The sequence below is a fragment of the Ahaetulla prasina genome, chromosome 2, assembly GCF_028640845.1.
Source record: "Ahaetulla prasina isolate Xishuangbanna chromosome 2, ASM2864084v1, whole genome shotgun sequence".
Lineage (NCBI taxonomy): Eukaryota > Metazoa > Chordata > Lepidosauria > Squamata > Colubridae > Ahaetulla > Ahaetulla prasina.
The window spans coordinates 156,771,445-156,794,852 of record NC_080540.1 but is presented as its reverse complement, the minus strand read 5'-3'; the positions used below and the strand labels follow the sequence as shown (position 1 = coordinate 156,794,852).

The following is a 23,408-nucleotide window of genomic DNA, read 5'->3' as shown; positions in this document are numbered from 1 at the left end:
TCCTTAGTGAAGAATCTGTCTTTATCTGACAAGTGAAGGACAAGAAAGATTTTGCTTTTTAAACCCTTTTGGGTTAATCTTGCAGATTTTTGGCTGCTAATCACAAGAATAACCTGTAATTAAACCTATCGTGGACAGTTTTTATAGAAATCTTCCGTTTTTACACAATGGCAGTGTACACCATTCAGTTCTCATTGGCTATGTGCACACATGAAAGAAACATACAAAAACGCAGAACTGTTGCTGAAACACACATCCAGTACACCAAGTGCAACTGGATTATCTGTTTAGCAACTGGAATCCCTCAATGGTGGCTGACTCATGTTGGATACTGCAGTGAGATGCATCAGACACAGAGTACAAATACCAGCAGTAAAATACTTTTGGCCCCGTTGGATTCATGCAGCATGTCAGAAAAATGCAATTAAACACCTTATAGTCATTAAAAGTTAATTCCATATTTCTCAATCTTCCCACATGATACATTTCATTCTGAAATATATATTTGTGTTCAGTTTGAAGAGGGCTATCCTCACCAAACGTTTTTCAGGAAGCAAAATTTGTGGAAAAAAATGATTGTCCATCAGAAACTGCATGGCACACATTTCACTTCCTGAGATTGCCTGTTCACTTTCCCCTGCTCGTTAATCTTCCTCATTAGTCATTTTGATACATTAATGCTCAGTGCATTGCATGAAACTGAGTACATGAGAGCTTATGACATGCACATCTTTCAGCTCTCATTACTCTGAAAACATCAGCATTCACTGAAGCCGGGGTTATCTATCCCAACATAAAGGAAATGCCTGAATGTATTTGACAGAGTTTAAAATAGTGTAATTTCTCTTGAGAACTGTGTGTTTATGGCTTAGCTCGCTGGAACTGCTACAGTTTCTTTGATGTGTACAGATAATGCATTTTGTTCTGCAGCTGGTATGGTGTCAAAGCAGGTGACTTATTTCCTATTCTGTAAGGAAAGAGAATATGTGCCCTTTAACAGGAGATGCCATCTCTCTACCCCACTGCCCAATTTCTTCTTAATAACCTTGCCAGAATAATCCCCACCCCTTTCCATGTCTACCCTGAAGGTCATCTTCTCCCACACTGGCATCCCAACACTTAGCTAGCTTGGTGTCAATACTTGGAAGCAAGTTCAGTTTCTAGTTCTGAGATCCAACCTTGAGTTCTGACCTTGAGTTCTCTGCATCTCTTCTTACTGATGGGACATCTCGCAAATAGAACAAACTCAAGAAGAATCTGCAACCCTTCTGCAACATGACCTCCAGATAAGAGGAGCCAGTGTTGCTGATGTTTGCTTATCAAGGGTAAGACTTAGAACCATTAGTTTAGTGATGATTCAAAGTTACAACAGCAGTGACCTCTGGCCGATCCTCACACTTAAAACCATCGTAGTATCCGCAGAATCATGCAATCAAAATTCAGATAGCAACAGCACTTAAACTTATATACTGATCCATAGTGATTTACGGCACTCTGAACAGTTTACAGAGTCAGCCTATTGCCACCAACAATCTAGAATAGATCCTCATTTTGCCAACCTCAGAAGGACGGAAGGCTGAGTCAACCTTGAGCGAGTTAACCTTGAGCTGTCCGGATCGAATTCCTGGCTATGAGCAGAGTTAGCCTACAGCAGTGGTAGTCAACCTAGTCCCTACTGCCCACTAGGGGTTTTGTCCGATACCGAAGTACTTTTTTTTAAATTTAATTGACTTTTTAAAAAAAATTCATAGCATTATTTAAAAACATTTTTATTAGGTTTTCATAAAATTCCCCGTGACAATTTAAATTTCTGAAAATATACTATTGGTATCGCCCGTGCATAAGTTTAGTTCACATTACGTAAGTGAAACTAAATGGTGCTATAGTGCGACCGCAAACAAAAAAGCCTCATCCCGGAATAGCTCACACATCTCCCCCCACACCACCCAGCTGTAACAGACAAGCAGAGCTGGTAGCCGCCCCCACCCCAACCCCAATCCACGATGTGCGAGAGGCATGTGCAGACAACAATACATGGCACTTTACTGTGGAACCGGTGGGCGGTTAGAAAATTTTACTACTAACAGAGATACAGAAGTGGGCGGTAGGTATAAAAAGGTTGACTACCCATGGCCTACAGTACTACATTCTAATCATTGACCCACCAGGGCTCAGACGCTTTGCAGCTGCCATGTATTTAAGATGGTTGCTGTGTCCCAAAGTCACATGAAACCAACCTTTCCAGCTGGATTCCAGCAAGCAAAGTCAATGGGAGAAGCCAGATTTGCTTAACAACTGTGCGATTCATGTAGGTGATTTGCTTAACAACGATGGCCAAAAGAAAGCTTTAAAACTGGGTACAACTGACCACCTTGCTTAGCAACAGAAATTCTGGTCCCAACGGTGGTCTGTAAGGATGACCTGCACAGGATTTGTTTGCATTAATAGTACCTATGTGAATATATAATCCCTGCAATAACTTAACAGGTTGTATGCATAAATAGGGAGCTGGTAGTTTTCCAGTCGTTGCTTAATTGCAACACAGCCAATTCAGCCATCCTAGCCAAGGATGAGGGACGCTATGAGCAGCAGCTCAGTGACATCTGGAGAGGTAAGTCCCTGTGTAGGATAGATCATATTGAGGAAGGGGGGAATGTGCAGGAATTAATTCGTTTGTGGTTTCTAGTACATCTCCTGGGAGGCATGATGGAGGTTGCCTTCCCCAGTTGCAAAATAGTACCTGCGAGACAGCAGGTTACGTTACGCTGTTGCCAGATGTATCTGTAAAAGGAAAATAATCACCAGTCACTCTTCTGCTGTCTTTCATCAGACTGACAGATGTTTGCATCGCTTTCTCCCTCACCTGTCAAATGCTGCCAAGAATCCATGGAAGTCCATAACAAAATAATAGTCCGTTTGTTTAAACAAGAAAAGCTGAGCGATGTCAGCACAGGCCTAAATCTCCTTTAATAAGCGGTGTAATAGAAAGCAGTAGAGAATGTGGAAGAGGCCCTTCTGACAGGACAAGTGGGGTCATCCATTAAATCCTCCTCCTAGCTCTCAGCTGTCCAGTCTTGTTAGCTTAGATGGCTGAGTGATGTGTTTGGAGCAGAGCATCCGAACACCGCAAAAGGGTTCATTAGCGGTTCCTTGTGACTGGGACCTAGAGCAGACAATTTGTGGCTTCATTTAACCTTGTGGTGAGTAACCTGTGACTCTTAAGGCTGAGGGTCCATTCTGACAGTCCTCGGGATCCATTCCAACTATGACCGCTGAAAACCTACAGCACAGTTCCCTAGCACTGGACCACTAAAGTCCCAACTGAAAAGCAATCAAGTTACCCACAGCAGCTTCTGCTATATAGAAGTCTTTTTTTAAAAAAAACTTGGTAGGGAAGGAAGCCTGTAAGGCTTACGTAATGTGCCTAACAAAATTCATCATTCTGCCTATTAACCATCTGAATTCACTATCACATTAACCCAGCTTTCCCCAATCTCACATCTTTCAATTATGCTTATAGTGCCGTTTGCATAATCCCAAATTAGCCTAACATATCTTGAAAATGCGGAAACTGGAAAGGCTAACATTACTGGGAGGAAGAGGGGGGGAGGAACAACCCCGCAGGTGCAGCCTTCTTTGGGCCATAGAGCAGGGGTGAAATCCAGCAGGTTCTGACAGGTTCTGGAGAAATTTTGAGTAGTATGGAGAATTGGCAAATGCCACCTCTGGCTGGCCGCAGAGTGGGGTGGGAATGGAGATTTTGCAATATCCTTCCCCCAGGAGTGGGGTGGGAATGGAGATTTTGCAGTATCCTTCCCCTGCCACGCCCACCAAGCCACACCACACCACACCACACCCACTAAGCCACACCCACAGAACCGGTAGTAAAAGAATTTCACCACTGCCACAGAATATAATTGGCGTAGGAGCAATGTGATCCCTATCCTGAAGTGAGGATGGACCCAATGGACTAGATGAAAAATGCAATTAAATTGAAATGTAAATCTAACATATTAAGTATAATAAGCTCAAGGGAGCTTCCTTTTCCTTTATTTTATTCCACAACCAACAATCTTTTGAGAAAGCCTGGCCTCAGAAAAAAAAGTGACTAGCCAATGAGTCTTTCAGGCTATCAGTCTGAACACCGATGTCCCCAGATCTAGACCAACACCTGAACCCCTACACCCCACTGGCTCTTCAGCCTCTCCATATTCTGAATTCTCCATTCTTTTCAGGTTCTTCACCTAGGCTAATATTTGCATGGAAATATTCCTCCATGTCATGATTAGGCTGCCCCCCAAAAAATGTCACGTGATTGGCTTAGGTAAAATATTCATTATACGTTTGTGCCAAAGTATCCACCAATTGTTTCCACCCAAATCCAACAAGTGTTTTTTTTCTTCACTTCTGTCCCTGAATTTGCAGAACAGAGAACATGATGCTTACAGGGCTAACCAGGGAACAAGGATTCTAAAATGTTTCCCAGCTAAGTACTGTATGTTGCTACTGTGTCCCACCCGCCTCTGTTTCATGATAAAGGAGCAGCCATGATTTTGGCGCCAAGACAGAAGGCTGGGGGCAGAGAGGAGCCCAGTACAAGAATAACTCAGCATCTCTCTTGAATAATTAAGCCTTTGGCAGCTCCTCACCCTCTGCGATTGGGACAGAAGCAATCATTTATTTAAAATATCAAGCAAGCCTCCCCACTCACCCACCCACCCACCTCACTGCCGTTTGCCTTCTGCTAGCCAGTATGGCTGGTGCAGAGAGCCAGAGGTTTTTGCTGAGTGAGTTGGCTGGCTGGCTGGGTGCCACGGCCACGCAGACAGAGCCAAGGCCTGGCTGCTCAGAGAGGATGCTTAGCTGTAGCAAAGCTCTTTGGAGATTGTTCCATCTTGAATGAAGGGAGGACCCAGCATTGCTGAAGGGGACTGAGCTTCCCATTTTTAGATGCATTCCCACTCCGTATGCAGCAATTCCTCTCGGGCTGACATCATTGTATCGACAGAGCTATTTAAGCTGACCCAGGACAGAAAGAGCGTGAGCTTTGGGACCTCACCTACGCGTGCTGTTCCTGCTGCTGGCTGTGCCTCGCAAGGAGACTCCCCGGCAGCATGGCCCCCAAGAAGGACTTCCCTGTGAAGCGGCCGGTAGCCCCACCTGCCAAACCAGCAGCTAAACCAGCTGGGCCAAAGCCAGGATTCCTGGCAGGTAAAAGCAAAGTGCCAGAAACAGCACCGGCACCAACAGCACCGGCACCAGAGAAGCCCAAGGAGCCGCCCAAGGAGCCGCCCATCGACCTTTCCAAAGTGGTGGTAAGTGAGGCCTGGAGGAAGAGTGAAGCTGCAGGGAACCCATTTCTTCCCAAAGGAATGATGATGCAACAGCCACCATCTTTAGGTCCTTTGCTCTCCCTCAAAAGCAATGCCTCGAGATCGCTATAAGCGTTTAAACTGAGGGATGTAACACCTCAGAACTAGGCATGGGAAAAATAAACACACTAATAATTGGCTTCAGATATGAAGTATAGAGAGACTTCATTTAGTGGCCCCAATCGGGACAGGCAACTTGGTCATTAAATAGAGTGGTCGCTAAAGTGAAACCGCAATTATGCTTATTATTTTACTTATGTGAGTAAAATGGCATAACTGTTTGCTTCTCAAGGCATCTGGATAGGCAAAATTAGAAAGAGAAGAGAATGCTGAACTGATCTTTAACTTGAGCTGAACACCCAAATAAATTGAATGAAATATACAAATAGTAAAAGTAATTATGTACAGTATACCTATCTGTAGAAACAATGGCTGCTATCCTTTTTTTTTTAATGCAAGATTTATACAAATTCCTGTTTAATTTTTGTCTGTATGTATACATAAAATGACAAAGAATGGCTATTAAAAATTCTAAAACAAGTTCAGGAACAAATTATTATACATTCAATTGCAAATAAGAACCTGGATCGTCCTTCTGGTCTCAGTTTCTTATACCAAAGGCCACGCTACCACACCAAGAAAGCCCCAACAGTTTTACGATTTATAATGTTAGCTTTGATTTAAAATTAATTTTAACGTACAAACCCTATTTCTTGGTCTCTGCACTGGTCTAAATACTAACTACGATAGCTTTCTGAGTTTAGGCATTTGGGAGTTCCTCACCTACTTTCAAGCAACCATGGGCATTTTATGGATAGGAAAAAGAAATAGATTAACGTCCGTTGTTGACTGCTTTCTGCAAACAAATCACAACAGGCTTTTTTTGGGTGGGTGGGTGGGGGAGACGTTTAGTATGTTTAGAAAATGTAGATGTTGTTGTTGCCGGGTATTATGATGCTCTAAGTTAAACAGTTTAATCCCATTGTACCATAGAGGTTTTAGTTTTAATTATAGTTCTAGTCATTTGGGGGTGTACTATGGCTGCTTCATTCTATACGGACTATCATTATGGCAGTATGCAAGACTGAACAAGAAATAAGTAAAGTCATTTCTTTATCATGACAAGACCTCTGTTCTCAGACAATGTTGACTGGGAATGCTGGCTAGCTAAGGTTAGCGGGAGAGAGGGGTGAGATAAATTTAGCAATTGAAAAGGCTCTCGTTATTTTAAAAACAGGTCCAAACCAGCAGACGCACAAGTCTGGTATTTGGCCTGCGTGCTTAGGAAGCCAGGACAGAGACAGGTGGCTACGAGCAGGAAGGAGGCGTAGCATAAAAGTGCAGTTATTTCAATCCTACCTCTATAGCCCTGCTTTGTTGGGATGCCACCTTCTGAAAGTGGCAGATCAAGTTGCGAGAGGACCGGAGCGTTCAATCAACAGTCATGTCCTTGTCATGCTTCAGGATTTCCAAAACAGTGAGGTAGGGGTTCCAATTAGGATTCCGAACCTAGATCAAATGCAAAGATATACTTCAATGAGTAGCTACAGCAGTGTTTTTCAACCTTAGCACCTTTAAAATGTGTGGGCTCCAACTCTTAAGATCAGGCGGAAGGTATTTTCTAGATCAGTGTTTCTCAACTGTGGTCATTCTAAACTGTGTGAACTTCAAGTCCCAGAATTCCCCAGCCAGCAATGCTGGCCGGCCGGGCCGGGGAATTCTGAGAGTTGAAGTTCACATATCTTAAAGGTGCCAAAGTTGAGAAACATTGAGCTGTTGATATGTTCTCAGAGATTATCAGACTCAGGGTCCCATCAGCTGGCAGGTTTGTATTGCTCATTGGCCTACAAACCATTCAAATGCTTCAGGTAAACGTTTCAGCTAGATATACTGTTATATTGCAAATAGACTGTTGTAGGAATGCAAATGCACAATAATAATGTGCCCATTAATACACACAGCACACCCAGGGGTGAAATCCAGCAGGTTCTGACAGGTTCTGGAGAACCGGTAGGGGAAATTTTGAGTAGTTCGTTGAACCGGCAAATACCACCTCTGACTGGCCCCAGAGTGGGGTGGGAATGGAGATTTTGCAGTATCCTTCTCCTGCCACGCCCACAGAACCGGTAGTAAAAAAAAATGGATTTCAACCACTGAGCACAGCTAAACATTCAAAGCCTCTCATACCTTGGTTAATTAGGCCACCACTACGGTGCTTTGAGAATTTTTCTTTTGGGTCAATTCATAAGGGAGGAAAAGCGACTTAGCCTGCTTCATATTCTGTGGTAGAAGGCTGAAAGGATTCCCATCATAAATTCCCCTTTGCTCTATGACCGCAGTGGGACCATTGTGAAAGGGCTTCCTAGAACAGCATCAGCTACTCTGGAAAACACATACCTTACATGGCACCACTTCGTTCTCATGCTCTGACATGCATTCATATTTATGAATGCATCCTACAGAACCTATAGAACCTATAGAAGGTTTAGGGCTGGAGGGGGGGAAATTGGTTCGTTGTCAGAGCAGTCTATCCAGGACAGAGACCAGTGGTGGGATTCAAATTTTTTTTACTACCGCTTCTGTGGGCGTGGCTTGGTAGGCGTGGCAGGGGAAGGAAACTGTAAAATCTCCATTCTGACCCCACTCCAGAGTACGGATACTGTAAAATCTCCATTCCCTCCTCCAGGGGAAGGTTACTGCAAAATCTCCATTCCCACCACACTCCAGAGGAAGGATACTGCAAAATCTCCATTCCCACCTCACTCAAGGGGAAGGATATTCCAAAATCTCCATTCCCACCTCACTCAAGAGGAAGGTTACTGCAAAATCCCCATTTCCTCCCGATCAGCTGGGACTCGAGAGGCAGAGACTATAGGGGGGCGTGGCCAGTCAGAGGTGGTATTTACCAGTTCTCTGAACTACTCAAAATTTCTGTTACCGGTTCTCCAGAACAGGTCAGAACCTGCTGAATACCACTTCTGACAGAGACCCATTTTATAATCAAGTCAACCTTGACTTGGGCCCAAACCATGCACATTCACAGATACACTGCATAGTGTTGGAAAATGTAACCTCAGTCTGGAGGAAATAATTCACCAGGTTTTGGGGAGGGAAGCAAATCGTTAATTATTTTTATTTACTAGATTTTATTTACTAGATTTTTAAAATCCTGCCATTATTATTTTTATAAATTACTGAAGGCAATCAACGTATCTAATACCCTTTCCTTCTCCTATTTTCCACACAACAACCCTGAGAGGTGAGGTGGGCTGCGAGAAAGGGACTGGCCCAAAGTCATCCAGACGGTTGTCATGCCTAACGTGACACTATAGCTCAGAGTTTCCTGATTTCTAGCCTGGTATCTTAACCACTAGACCAAAATGGCCCTCATCTTGTCCTTACAGCCGAGTAGAGTAGGACTATAAACAGGAATGCAAAAATAATAAAGTTGAAGGATTACGCAATTGAATGCATAACATATGACATCATGCAGTACTTTTTTCAGTAAAACATTGAAATGCCCTATTTTTTTAAAAAAATCCTCAATACGGTGTCTTCAGAACTAAGAGCTTAAATTAAAAAAAAATAAGATGTTTGCTCTGATGAGCAGAGTCTATTTATTTTAAAGAGGCAGCAAATGAAATACATCCTCTAACTAAGCCTTAAAAAATGGTTCTTCTTCTATGCAACTACTGGTCAGTTTAGAATAAATGAGCCAAGGTGAAAAACTGAAATCTCTCTCTCTCTCTCTCTCTCACACACACACATACACACACAAACACACACACTTTCACAAGTTCCCCATTAAAGTTTAATTTGAATTTTGGACTCTGGAACCTCAATAATTACCTAAAGAATAATGTCAGTTCTAAAGCTTGTTTTTAAAATGGTAGACTTCATTAACAGAGGTGTTGATGAACATGGAAGCAATTTGGCCAGTTTGATATTTTTTTTTTTTACTACCACATAAGGATTTCTGCTTGTTCTGGTAAATGACATAATTTCCTGCCTCTTTCTTCTTTCTAGATTGAGTTCACCAAAGAGCAGTTGGAAGGTGAGTTACTTCCGTATCACTGACCAATCACACTTGGCCAATGAAAAATTCTATTCTATTCTACTTAGACTTGATTCCTAAGATTATAAACAGATGTTAAGAGAAATGATGTTAGGGAAGGGGTAGCCTTGTATCTGTATCAAATACCTTGTTTATCCCATCCCATCAATGAACTTCCACCATTATGTCTGATTTAATCATATCCAGGCAGATCTGAATTCTGTCGCAAAGTCAAGTATAATTCAGAAGAGATTGGATCCAACAGGAATAAACTGTTGGATCCAATGCAACCAGATGTTATGGAATGTGTAAATGACCTTGGGGAAAGAGAGGAAAAGATGCTGTCTGGGTAATAATCAGACAAGAGAGGTAGGCGCCTCAATGGCTTAACAATCAGAGAAAAAAATAATAACTTAGGAAGGACTTGCAGTTAAAACTGGCAGCAGGAAGTTTGTACTTTTAGACTTGCAAGATATTCAGGGGTGGGCTGCTGGGGATTCGCAGGGGTTTGGAAGACCCTCTAGTGCAGTTCGGAGAACCCCCAAATCCCACTCTTGGCTGGCCCCGCCCACCCCGCCCCTCTCAGGAGTTTCCACGTGGCCCGTTTTGGATGCAGGTAAGTGCAGGGCATGCACGGAGGCTCGGGGAGGGTGAAAAACGGGCCTACTGGAAGTTTGGCCTCCAGAGCCTGTGGAGGCTGTTTTTGCTTTCCTGAAAGCTCAAGGAAAGCCTCCGGAGCCTAGGGAGGGCAAAAATGCCCCCCCACCATGGTGCAGGAGGCCAACTAGGCCACGCCCATGGCCACACCCATCCAGCAACCGGGCAGAGAACCCCATGTTAAAATTTTTGAAGCCCACCCCTGAAGATATTGTTAACATAGTCTTACCATAAAGAAAGACTACTTTATTTATACGCAAGATATAAATACTTTTCAGCCCTACAAAAAAAACCAGACTAAAAACCAAGACCATATACAGTAGATCAATATTACGTTTATTATAACAGAGTCTTGCAAATCTTCCTGCGTTCATTGTTCTTCCCATTTCCTATCTTTGTGTGAAGAAAAAAATAAATCAAGAAGTCTTCTTGCAATAAACACCTCGGGCTTTAGGATGCTGTAAGTCTACAGGTAGTCCTTGACTTACGACCACAATTGAGCCCAAAATTTCCATTGCTGAGCGAGACATTTTTAAAGTGAATTTTGCCGCAGTTGTTAAGTGAACCACTGCAGATGTGAAGTTAGTAATAAAGGTAAAGGTTCCCCTCGCATATACGTGCTAGTCGTTCCCAACTCTAGGGGGCGGTGCTCATCTCCGTTTCAAAGCCGAAGAGCCAGCGCTGTCCAAAGACATCTCCGTGGTCATGTGGCCGGCATGACTCAACACCAAAGGCGCACGGAACACTGTTACCTTCCCACCAAAGGTGATCCCTATTTTTCTACTTGCATTTTTTACGTGCTTTCAAACTGCTAGGTTGGCCGAAGCTGGGACAAGTAACCGGAGCTCACTCTATTACGCAGCACTAGGGATTTGAACCGCTGAACTGCCGATCCTTCGATCGACAAGCTCAGCGTCTTAGCCACTAATGTCACCGCATCCCTTGAAGTTAGTAATACAGAGTTAGTAATAAAGAGAATCTGGCTTCCCCATTGACTTTGCTTGTCAGAAGGTCGCCGGGACACCACAACCATCATAAATATGAGTCAGTTGCCAAACATTTGAATTTTGTTCATGTGACCGTGGGGATGCTGCAACGGTTGTAAGTTTGAAAATGGTCATAAGTCGCTTTTTTTCAGTGCCGTTGTAACTTTGAGGAGTCATTAAAGGAACTGTTGTAAGTTGAGGACTACCTGTATGACTCCCTTTGAATTTTTTTCTTATCTCTCCTAAATATGAGAGTACTTTCAAATGGCAGTACAAATTTACTAAGGAATCTGACTTGCCTGGCGAGCTCATCCTCACATCCTTCAAGCTATACCACCAGCAGCAAATCCTCACAATGTTGTAAACCGTGACACAATGGTCTGCCACAGCAACATTGTCACATCTCCAACCTACCATGAAGGTAGCTTAAATTCATTTTTAGCTGGTTGAGTTTTAAAGCAATGTTCTCTTCCTTGCTGTATGAATGTCACATGATGCCTCACTGATGTCATGTAATGACCCCATCAGAGGCTGTGATCTGCCCAGCTCCTCTGACCCACCCACCCCATCCCTCCCGTCAGTTGCTAAATTCTGCCTTCATAGCCATTTGGTTTCTATTACTGGAGAGACCTAATGATCTGGCTCCCACAGCTGTGTTTCTCCATGGAGAAATGCCCTGGAGAAGTATTATGCTGGCTCTTAACAGCCATAGGCTTAATGCTCTTTTGGAAGAATTTGTAAACATGTGTCACTTAGACAATCTGTCACCATGGCCCGAGCCTGTCCACCCTTACCCTCAACACATGTTAAGGACAGGGAGAGTTCTGGCTGCTTTTCCCATTGGCAGGTGACACTGAATGGGACTAAGCAAAATTATCCCACATTAAAATTGCAAAGGACAGAAACAGTCACCTGACTTGCTAACAAAAGCAGAAGGAATCAGCTGGGATTAGGCAAACAATTCCACAAACTTTTTGGCCAACTTGGAGAGGGAAAGGAATCCTTATTAACATAGCTAGGAGGAAAAGCCCTTTTAATTATTCTTAGAACTGAAATGTTGCTATAAAATTGAAGGCCTGCTTAATGAGCTCAATTGTTAGAGAGAGGGTTAGGTATCGTATAACATCTGAACTTGGCTGTCTACTTGAAGAGCAATGCCTGATTGCTCTAACAAGGTGAAATGGAAAGGATCAATTCGCCAATAACGAAATCCCAGAAACAAGGCGATGATGCCCCTTTGAAAGATCATTGAGATCTTCTGTATATTAAAAGAATAGCCAAACCCTTCCAAATCACCATCTTCATCTCTCTATGGTAAATGTATCCCAAATAGAGGTTGCCGTTAGAGAGGACGCCCTCCTTCTAATTGATTAATTGACTATGATTGACAGAAACTGGGCAGGCAGATGTTGCAGACGGCAGTGTCCAGTTTCTTAGGATTACATCTGAATCCTCTAGTTGACACTGGCAGAAGGACAAGCTTGACATTTTACCTCTATCAAACTCCAGCCCCCCTGCAGCTCTCCATTTCAGAGGCCACATATCAAACTATGTCAAAACTTGATCTGATCTCTCTAGATTACAAGGAGGCCTTTGGGCTCTTTGATCGGGTCGGCGATGGTAAAATCCAGTTGAGCCAGTGTGGGGATGTGATGAGGGCATTGGGCCAGAATCCTACTAACGCTGAAATCCGGAAAGTCCTGGGACATCCAAAGCCTGATGGTAAGTCATCTCAGCTTTACCATGTGCAGGGAAAATTATAATACTGTATGACCACAGGATGGCAGCAGACTCCAGATTTAAGGGATTCGTATTGGAACATTCGGCCTTCCTTTAAGAACAGATCCATTCTGTAGTTAGTTACGGTAGTTAGGAATATAAAGCTGGAAAATGTGGATTATGCAGTTCCTTTGATGAGGAAAAACTCTGTCTTCTTGTGACTTAACTATAATCTGATCTGCAGAAATCAACAAGCCATGATTTCTGATGCATAGGAATAGATATTTTAACCTTTAAGCTCTGTTACAATTATTAGAAGCATGCATTCTTCTTGAACACGCTAGGAGCCTGCAACACCATTCGTGAATAAATATTATATCAGTATATTTTAGTATAATTTATATTTGCAAGAATATGTTTAAAAAACTGGACCGACAGTTAGTTGAATGAAACATAAGTATAATACATATACAGTATAATGCTAAACATAAGTAGTAGTCTGTGTATCACAGTAGCTGAGTTCAGGAATTATGCTAAACTGAAATTAAATTTAGCAAAATGTGTGAACTCAGGCAATGTGATTAAGAGGGATTTAAAAATGTAACTGTATATATTCTCCCCTATACTGAACAAATAATCTAAATTAAGTGCATAATATAATCTAAAAATATAGTGTATCAAAGAGTATGTTTTCCTAATTTAATTTGCATTTAAAATTTACATTTTTCAAACAATCTGGATTTCAAGAGTTCAGACTGAAAAATTACAGCAGTAAAAAAGTGACAAGCCAGTCTGGCGTAGAACTTAAACTGGGATGCTATGAGTTTTGGTGTATCTTAGGCACAAAGCCAGTTTAGGTGATCTTGGGCCATCCCCCTCTCTTAGCCCTGGGGGCAAGCAAGGGCAAACCATTTCCAAAGTATGGTATTGTCAAGAAAACTACAGGGACTCCTCCAGGCAGTTGCCTGGAATCGACACTAACTCAAAGAGACACACACAGAATTGCAAGACTAGCAGTTGTGCAGGACATGTACACACCCTGGAAACTGGAAGAGCATTATTTGTTTCTTGATTGTATTATGCTTTCAGCATGTATTTAATTGTGCTCTTCTATTCAAGCTAGGAGTGCCAGACCAGCACAATCCAAGAAAAAGAATGCAGAAGAACAGTTGGAAGGGCCCTTGAAGTCTTCTAGTCTAACCCCCTACTTGAGCAGGAGACCCTATACCTATATATACCCAGCATACATACATAATTCATGTATGAGAGTCTATACCCTAACCTATACACTTGTACCCTATAAAAAGAGCTGTTGGGGGAGGGCAGAAACAACTGCCCTCCCCCAACAGCTCAGTATATGTCAGTTTCTATATTCATTTATATTATTCAAATTCAGTTCATAAATTAAAAGGTACAGTGGAGGGTTCGCTTTTCTCTTAGGATAGTGAATGATCCCAACCACAGCTCTGCAACTCACTGGCTTCAAAGAGGAAAGTTAGTTGGGGCGGGCAGGGGCACTCATGTTGTATCTGCAGAGCCTTCCTAAAGAGGATGTGTCTTTTCTGGAGATGGCTGCCCCATAAGGAGATGCCAAGTGACATGACTGGAGCGCCCCAGCACATTATCATCTTTCCTCTGTCGAATCCAGGTTACTTGTGTAGCTCCACAGTATAGAGATAATTGAAGAACAGAACTGGGATCTTGGAGGTATTAACAGAGTTGGAAGAGACCTTATAGGTCATCTAGTCCAACCCCCTGCTCAAGCAGAAGACCCTACACCATTTCTGACAGATGACAGTCAGGTCTCTTCTTGAAAGCTTCCAAAGACGAAGCTCCCACAACTTCCGAAGGCAAGGCTGTTCCATTGGTTGATTGCTCTCACTCTCAGAAATTTTTTCCTTATTTCCAGGTTGAATCACTCCTTGTTCAGTTTCCATACATTATTCCTTGTCTGGCCTTCAGGTACTTTGGAAAATAGCTTGACCCCCTCCTCTCTGTAGCAGTCCCTGAAATACTGGAACATTGCTATCATGTCTCCCCTGGTCCTTCTCTTCACTAGACTAGCCATGCCTAGTTTCTGTAACTGTTCATCTGTAATTGTTCATCATATGTTTTAGCCTCCAGTCCCCTAAATGCTCCCGGTTTGGACTGGATCACCCGATCCGGTAGCAATCTTGGCCAGTGGTTCAGACAACTGATAGCAATCATGGTGCGAGGCTCCGCCCACTGGTCCGGCTGCCATTACTTCCTGGTTTTAACCAGGAAGTAATGTGTTTTGTACCCTCTGCGCATTCACAGAAAGGTTTTGCGCATGTGCAGAGGGTGAAGCAAGCGCAGGTGGCGCATGCACTTCCGAACTGGCAAGGAAGATAAGTAGATTTCACCCCTGCTCCTAATCATCCTAGTTGCTCTTCTCTGCACTCTTTCTAGAGTCTCAACATCTTTTTTAATAGTATGGTGACCAAAACTGGATGCAGTATTCTAGGTGTGGTCTTACTAAGGCTTTATAGAGTGGTATTAGTACCTTACTTGATCTTGACTGCACCCTTCTGTTAATGTAATTTAGGATTGCATTGGCTTTTTTGGCTGCCGCCACACACTGTTGGCTCATATTTAATTGGTTGCCCACTAAGACTCCAACAGTTGGAAGGGACCTCGAGCTCAAGCAGGAGACCCTATATCATTGCAGACAAATGGTTGTCCAATCACTTCTTAAAAAACTCCAGTGTTTGAGCACCCACAACCTCTGGAGGCAAGTTGTTCTACTGATTAATTGTTCTTAATTGTCAGGAAATTTCTCCTTAGTTTGTACTAGATTTTAACTTCAATAAAATTTTATATAAAAAATTGCATAAGTATGAAATACTAATATTGTGCCGATATGGGATCTGTGTATACACCAGTACTGATGTAGATGTCAGAATTACCTAAAGGTTAGCAACAAGACTTCAGTTATTCCTGTTATTCATTAAAAATTAAACCTGGGCTAGATGTATTTTTTAAAAAAAAGCAATCTAAAAGGAAGTTATCAGATGTAATGTCTGCTCTTCCAGTGATGTTTGCATTTTATCACAATGTATATTGGGTAGTTGTTGGATGAAAGTAAATTAAAATGATCTGTGGTAATAGTTTGCAGCCAACTTCTATCTGTCATCAGCCTGAAGCAACTACAATAGGAGAGAGGGCTGCTGCCTCAAGTTAAAACATTTTATGTGAAAATATGTCCTGGGACAAAAATTAACCACAGTGGGTGATTTTAATATCTTAAATTCTCTCCTTTTTTTCTCACAGCATTTGTCAAACATATCATGGCAAGCTGAGCTGGGGTCTATGAGTAAGTACAGTATTTGCAAGCATCATTTATATTCTGGATTGTTAAGAGCTCCCTTTTTTCCTCCCTTCCTAAATAATTATTCTTCTGCGCATGCTCGAAAATGGTGGTGCTCTGAGTTCTCTGGAATGGTGGGCTGGACGGCCCCGGAGCAATGCGGTGTTTGGAGACGCCGCCTGGCCGACTATGCCCCCTGACTCGATCCGTGGGTTCTCTGGCTTCCGATTGAGACCTTCAGGCCTCGTGTAAGATCTTCGGACGCCGAGGACGGAGACGGAGACGGAGACGGGGAGGCGAGCGGCGCATGGCGGCGGCCATTTTGGGGCGTTTAGGGGCGGCTTTTTCGGCGCTTCCCAGCTTCCCAGCTGATTCAGCCGAAGATTGAAGATCGGAGGAGGAAAGGATTGTGGTTTCCTGGAATCGGCTTGGAACGGCTTGGAACGGCTGGCCATTGGCTCCCACCCATACCATCCTCCCAGCTAGGTATCTGCCTATCGGCGATGGGGGTTGGGGCTCCCCCCCCCAGCTGATTAGGTTTTCCATCACCAGCTGGGAGTTCCCTATGCTCGTGACTATGATTTTGCTGACGGCGGTTTACATTTGTGGCGTTTTTGCCACCTTGGCCGTCCTTTATCCATCTGTCTGTTCTGGGCTCTCCGGACGGCCTTCATTTTGCCAGCGGACGTCGGCTGGAGGTTAAGGAGGCCGATATGATCCTGATGGTGTGCTTGGCTGGACCATACCGGAGGGCCTATGACTGGGCTGGGCCATATGGTGGGGGGGAAGGGGTGATGGAGGCGATGGGGGAATGAGAAGGAGGAGAGGGATATCCTTGATGTTTGCGTCTACCCCTAAACTGGTTGGTGTCATCTTGCCATCTTGCCCCTGTGTCATCTTGCCCCTATGTGCTTGAAGTGCTGTGACTGTCATTTGTCATCTGGAGCCATTTGAGTTCCATCATTAGCGGCTCATCAGGGCTTTTGCCTTCGAAGACGGTGTCTACACTTCTATCTTTTACCATCTTGCACCAGGTTCCAAATGGATTTACTGAGACTCAACTTTTCATTGAGACTTAATAGACCCTGTGTATCATCTATACCGCTCTGGGGGCCATACCATCTTTTAGCCGCCTTTTCTCATGAGATACTCACCTTTTGAACTTCTTCGCTTGCAGGTGCCTCGCCGCAAGAATGCCCCTCCACACTATCGAGGGCCTGCCTTAACGAAGGGTCTTGGGACCCAGAGAGGTGGCATGCGTCCAAGAAGAATCTTCGGGGGTTTTTAAATAGGTTTTTTAATAAGGGGTTTTTAAAGGGAGGGATTGACGGGTAGGGGGAGTGACCCGTTGGGGAGGGTATGTCCAGTCCCAGCGCGCGCTCACGACACTATTTTAGCTGGTCCGAAGACAGGGGGGGAGGGGTCTGTTCAGAGCAGAGAATGCTATTCTATCTGTACGGTAAGTGGGAGGGGCAGATATGGCGGAGGCAGGGGGCCGTATCGCTCTTTGGGAGCACGTGTTCGATGTCTAAAAGCGATCACGTGCTCCGGCCCCTCAGTCCTCACTCGTTCCCCGGATGGTCAAGACCCTCAGAGCTTGGGTCTTCGGCTGATGCTTTGCAATGCCCGGTCCGTGGTCAATAAGGCTCCCCTGATTTGTGATCTGATTCAGAGGGAGTCCGCGGACCTTATGGGCATTACGGAGACTTGGCTGGGCACAGAAGGGGGTGTACCCCTGGTCGAACTGTGCCCTCCGGGTTTCCGTGCATTCCATCAGCCGAGGGCCCAAGGTAGGGGTGGGGGGGTGGCGGTTGTGATTAAAGAAAGTCTGGAGCCGAGGGAGTCCACTGTTCCTCAGATAGCTGGCTGTGAATCCCTCCTTGTGAAGTGGGGCCACCGCAATCAGATGGGGCTGTTGATCATGTACCTGGCTCCTTGCTGCGTGACTACAGCCCTACCTGAACTACTAGAGGTGCTTGCTGGCGTGGCGGTTGAGATCCCCAGACTTTTGGTCTTGGGTGATTTCAACCTGCCATCTGCCGGCTTGTCATCAACGGTGGTTCAGGAGTTCCAGGCCTCCATGACGGCCTTGGATCTGATTCAAGTAACTGATGGCCCTACACACATTGGGGGAGGCGCGCTAGACTTGATTTTCATCTCTGGTCAGTGGGTAAATGATCTGGATTTAGGAGATATAGTGAAAGAACCGTGTCATGGTCAGATCATTTTCTTCTTCGCCTAGACTTTCGGACCGCCACCACCGCAGGGAGACGGAGCCAATGCGTTGGTTCCGTCCCAGGCGCCTGATGGACCCGGAGAGGTTCCTGACGGAGCTTGGGCCGTTTCCTGAGGATCTTACCCACGGCACGACTGAAGAACTGGTTGCGGCCTGGGAACGGGCCGCGGCTGGGGCTTTGGACCGGGTCATGCCTTTGACCTCTGACCCGCGAGATCTCAATTGGCTCCCTGGTTTTCTGAGGAGCAGAGAGAGATGAAACGCCGGAGAAGACGCCTAGAGAGTACTTGGAGGTCTAGCTGTTCCGAGGCTGATCAGACACTAGTGACGTCCTTTACTAGGACCTACCTAGTGGCAATGAGGGAGGCAAAGCGTTCCTCGTTCCACCCTCATTGCATCGGCAGATAACCGCCCGGCCGCCTGTTTTGGGTGACCGTTCCTCCTCTATCAAGAGGGACGGGATGACCCCTTACAGGGACGAGCTGAGGAGTTTAACGGTTATCTATACGATAAAATCGTTCAGCTTCAGGATAGTTTGGACCAAGATTGTGATGATCCAGCCGGGATGACAGAGTCGCGTCTTGTTGAGGTTATTTGGGATGAGTTTGATTCTGTGGCTCCCGAGGACATGGACAGGTTGCTGGGGAGGTTGCATGCAACTACATGTTTACTGGACCCGTGCCCTTCCTGGTTAGTGCTGGCTGCTCAGGAAGTGACACGAGGCTGGCTCCAGGGGATTATAAATGCTTCTCTGATGGAAGGGGTTTTCCCCGCCGCCTTGAAGGAGGCGGTGGTGAGACCTCTCCTCAAGAAGCCTTCCCTGGACCCAGCTGTTTTGGGTAATTACCGTCCAGTCTCCAAACTTCGCTTTGTGGCGAAGGTTGTAGAGAGTGTGGTTGCATGGCAGCTCCCCCGGCACCTGGAGGAAACTGTCTATCTAGACCCATTCCAGTCTGGCTTCCGACCCGGTTATAGCACGGAGACGGCTTTGGTCGCGTTGGTGGATGACCTCTGGAGGGCCAGGGACAGGGGTTGTTCCTCTGCCTTGGTCCTATTAGATCTCTCAGCGGCCTTCGATACCATCGACCATGGTATCCTGCTGCGCCGGTTGGAGGGATTGGGAGTAGGGGACACCGTTTATCGGTGGTCCTCCTCCTATGTCTCTGACGGGCCGCAGACGGTGTTGACAGGGGGGCAGAGGTCGTCCGCGAGGCGCCGCACTTGTGGGGTGCCTCAGGGTCGATTCTCTCGCCTACCCTGTTCAACATCTATATGAAGCCGCTGGGTGAGGTCATCAGTGGTTTCGGGGTGAGTTACCATCTGTACGCTGATGATACTCAGCTGTACTTTTCCACCCCGGACCACCCCAACGAAGCGGTTGAAGTGCTGTCCCGGTGCCTGGAAGCTGTACGGGTCTGGATGGGGAGAAACAGACTCAAGCTCAACCCCTCCAAGAGGGAGTGGCTGTGGATGCCGGCATCCCGGTACAGTCAGCTGCATCCGCAGCTGACTGTTGGGGCAGTTAGTGGCCCCAAAGGAGGTGGTTCGCAACTTGGGCGCCCTCCTGGATGGACGGCTGTCTTTGATGAACATCTGGCAGCCGCCGCCAGGAGGGCCTTTACCAAGTTCGCTTGGTTCGCCAGTTGCGCCCTTCCTTGACCGGGATGCCTTATGCACGGTCACTCACGCCTGGTTACGTCTAGGCTGGATTATTGCAATGCTCTCTACATGGGGCTGCCTTGAGGTGCACCCGGAGGCTGCAGTTAGTCCAGAATGCGGCTGCGCGAGTAGTAACGGGAGCCGCTCGTGGCTCCCACGTGACATCGCTGTCTGTAGCTTGCACTGGCTTCCTGTGGTCTTTCGGGTGCGCTTCAAGATTCTGGTAACTATCTTTAAAGCGCCCATGGCTTAGGACCCGGTACTTACGAGACCGCCTGCTGTTACCCTTTGCCTCCCACCGACCAGACGCCTCACAGAGAGGGTCTCCTCAGGGTGCCGTCCGCCAAACAATGTCGGCTGGCGGCCCCCAGGAGTAGGGCCTTCTCTGTGGGGGCAGTGACGCTCTGGAACGAACTTCCCCCTGGCCTGCGTCAAGTGCCTGATCTTCGGACCTTCCGTCGTGAGCTCAAAACATATTTATTTATTAAAGCGGGACTGGCATAATTATTGATGAATTTTAATTGGGTATTCTTATATTTTTAAATTTTAAATCTAAATTTTAATAATTCAGCCTTTTAAAATTTGCTCTTTTTAACTGTTGTTTTAAATTGTATATATTTTGTTCTTATTCCGGCTGTACACCGCCCTGAGTCCTTCGGGAGAAGGGCGGTATAAAAATCTAATAAACAAAAAAAACAAAAAGATTCTTCTCCACAGCTTTTTCATAGGCAATCCTTCATCTGCCCTTCACATATCCCAGAGTATTTTATTGCCACTGCAGCAGTGGTGAAATCCAAATTTTTTTACTACTGGTTCTGTGGGTGTGGGTTGGTAGGCATGGTGTGGGTTGGTGGGCGTGGCAGGGGAAGAATACTGCAAAATCTTCATTCCCACCCCACTCCAAGGGAAGGATACTGCAAAATCTCCATTCCCACCCCACTCTGGGGCCAGCCAGAGATGGTATTTGCTGGTTCTCCGAACTGCTCAAAATTTCCGCTACCGGTTCTCCAGAACCTGTTAGAACCTGCTTGATTTCACCCCTGCACTGCAGGCTATGTTATCCAAACTGTATACACACAGTTAGGCAAAATTTGCCAGGACACTGTTTCCTACCATATCCCCTGAACATCATAACAAAATACGAGTTATTAGCTCTAACAATTCTTACCAAATGTGTGAAGTTCACTATTAAAAACAGTTAATAGAGTGCTTGGTGAGTAAAAATCAAAGCTTGCCATATTGATCCATGACAGAGTAAATATTGGCACAGTAAAAGTAGTCTTTGACTTACAACCACAATTGAGCCCAAACTTTCTGTTGTTAAGTGAGACATTTGTTAAGTGAGTTTTTCCAACTTGACCTTTCTTGCCACAGTTAAATGTATCACTGCAGTTATGGTAGTAATGAGGTTGTTAAGTGAATCTCTGTTGACTTTGCTTGTCAGAAGTCGCAAAAGGTGATCATATGGCCCTGGGACACTGCAACATCATAAATATGAGCCAGATGGCCAAGCATCTGAATTTTGTTCATGTGACAATGGAAATGCTTCAATAGTTGTGTGAAAAACAGTCATGTCACTTTTTGCAGTGCCATTATAACTTTTAACGGTCACTAAACAAACTGCTGTAAGTCAAGGACTTCCTACTGAGGGCTGTCAAACTCCCAGCCCGCGGGGTGGATGCGTCACATGCTGGCCATGCCATCCGGTTTAGCGAAAGGGGAAAAAGTCCCGATACATCACGTGATGCCACGGTGATGACGTGAGTTTGACATCCCTGGCCTACTGCATGTATTATATTGTATAATAGAAAGAATGCAGCAAAATAGAAAGATGATTATATGGTTGATCAAAAATAAATATTGAGGAATCCACCACTTTGACATTTTTTTTTTCTGAGGAGACATCTATGCCTTCTTTTAGTAATTATTGCGAAACTTTGATATTTATTTAATATTTACATATTCTTTTTCTTCACAGGCAGGGCTGCTCAAGATGCTGTCTTCAGGTACAACTCCTCAGCCTACAGTCCTTAATGGCCATCACTTTCCCCTTTTTTCTACCTTTGCACACATACAATCTGCAACCCAGCCATTTTTCCCGGTGTAGACTGTAAAGATATTTTTATGAATACTGAATTGGTGAAACATCAATCAGTACATCAGTCAGTGATCATCTATGGAACCAGAAGGGAGCAGTAGCAGCAGCAGCAAATTTCACAGTTTTTGTGTGAAGAAATCCACTAGCTTAAATCACGTGATTCTACAAACTACTCATTTTTCTAAACAATAAAGTTTTTGATTTTCAGATGTTCTTGATTTGTCATTAGTTTCCAAGCACTGAGGTAAGACAAGGAGAGCCTGCTTAATATCCAAGATGTGCACAATCATTTTGAAAAGGGTGGGGCAGATGGCAGGATCTAAGAATCTTCTCGCATATCTGAGTCAGCGTTTTAGATCAAAATACATAACCACAGAATATTTAAATACCGTAGCTACCGTAAGTTATGTTAAAACCCAAACCCATCGGGACAAAAGGCAGAACTTCTTAATCATATTTTGCATTTTTTATTAGCTATGGGGAATTTAGGTTTCTGCTCAAACCCAAAAGTTACTGGCTGAGGAATTCTGGGAGTTGAAGTCCACAAATTGCCAAATTTGGACACCCCTTTCCTAGCCAGTCAATCCCGATAAAGAGTCACCAGAACCCTTCCATCTCTAGTCTTCCCATTTTCCGTCAACTTCTACAGCCTATCACAGCTACTAGAGTGTGTAGTATACTATACTCTTAAAACAGTGGTGGGATTCAGCCAGTTCGCACCACTTCGGGAGAACCGGTTGTTAACTTTCTGAGCAGTTTGGCAAATTGGTTGTTGGAAGAAATCATTAGGGCAGAGAACCGGTTGTTAAATTACTCGAATCCCACCACTGCTCTTAGATCTTTCTGATAGTGTCAGCCCTTGGCTTCTTTAACCCAAAACTGCTTCAGTCTATCGGATCCTATTCCTATATCCCAGATCACAGAGATCAGTCAGAGTCCAATTTCCTCCCCAAAATTGGTAGGTAATCACCATTTGTACTCCATCAGAAAGAGGGGGTGGAGAATCAGTGTGCTAGCAAAATGCTGCAGGCTCCTGAATAATGACATTCTTAGGCTGCTATTGTGGTAGTTAGAAATTGCTCCTGAACTACAGCTCCCAACATCCCTGTGTATTGTTAGACAAGCTTGAGAGGGCTAAGTTTCCCATTCAAGAAGTAAGGTACAGTATGTTTTAAGAAAAGAAATGGAATTGAGGCAAAGAGCACTAACGGCCTTTTAATTGCAGGTATATATATTTTTTTAAAAAAATAGTTGGATCCAGATCTTATCCATTCATTCTGAACGTTGTTAAACATATTA

At 44.7% G+C, this 23,408-nt stretch overlaps 1 protein-coding gene and 1 long non-coding RNA gene across 2 annotated transcripts in view; both read left to right on the top strand.

Annotated features, from left to right (window-relative positions):
• Positions 1-5,020: 5,020 nt before the first annotated feature.
• The window catches only part of MYL6 (myosin light chain 6), a 33,779-nt gene continuing 15,391 nt past the window's right edge, over positions 5,021-23,408 (top strand). The window contains exons 1-2 of the mRNA XM_058170694.1: positions 5,021-5,315; positions 9,399-9,426. Coding sequence (XP_058026677.1) covers positions 5,115-5,315; positions 9,399-9,426 — 229 coding nt within the window. The 5' untranslated portion in view covers positions 5,021-5,114. The remainder of the gene's footprint in view (positions 5,316-9,398; positions 9,427-23,408) is intronic.
• LOC131191983 (uncharacterized) lies at positions 14,179-22,316 on the top strand. Its single transcript, XR_009153617.1, has 2 exons — positions 14,179-16,122; positions 21,990-22,316. It is a non-coding gene; the product is annotated as an uncharacterized LOC131191983 (long non-coding RNA).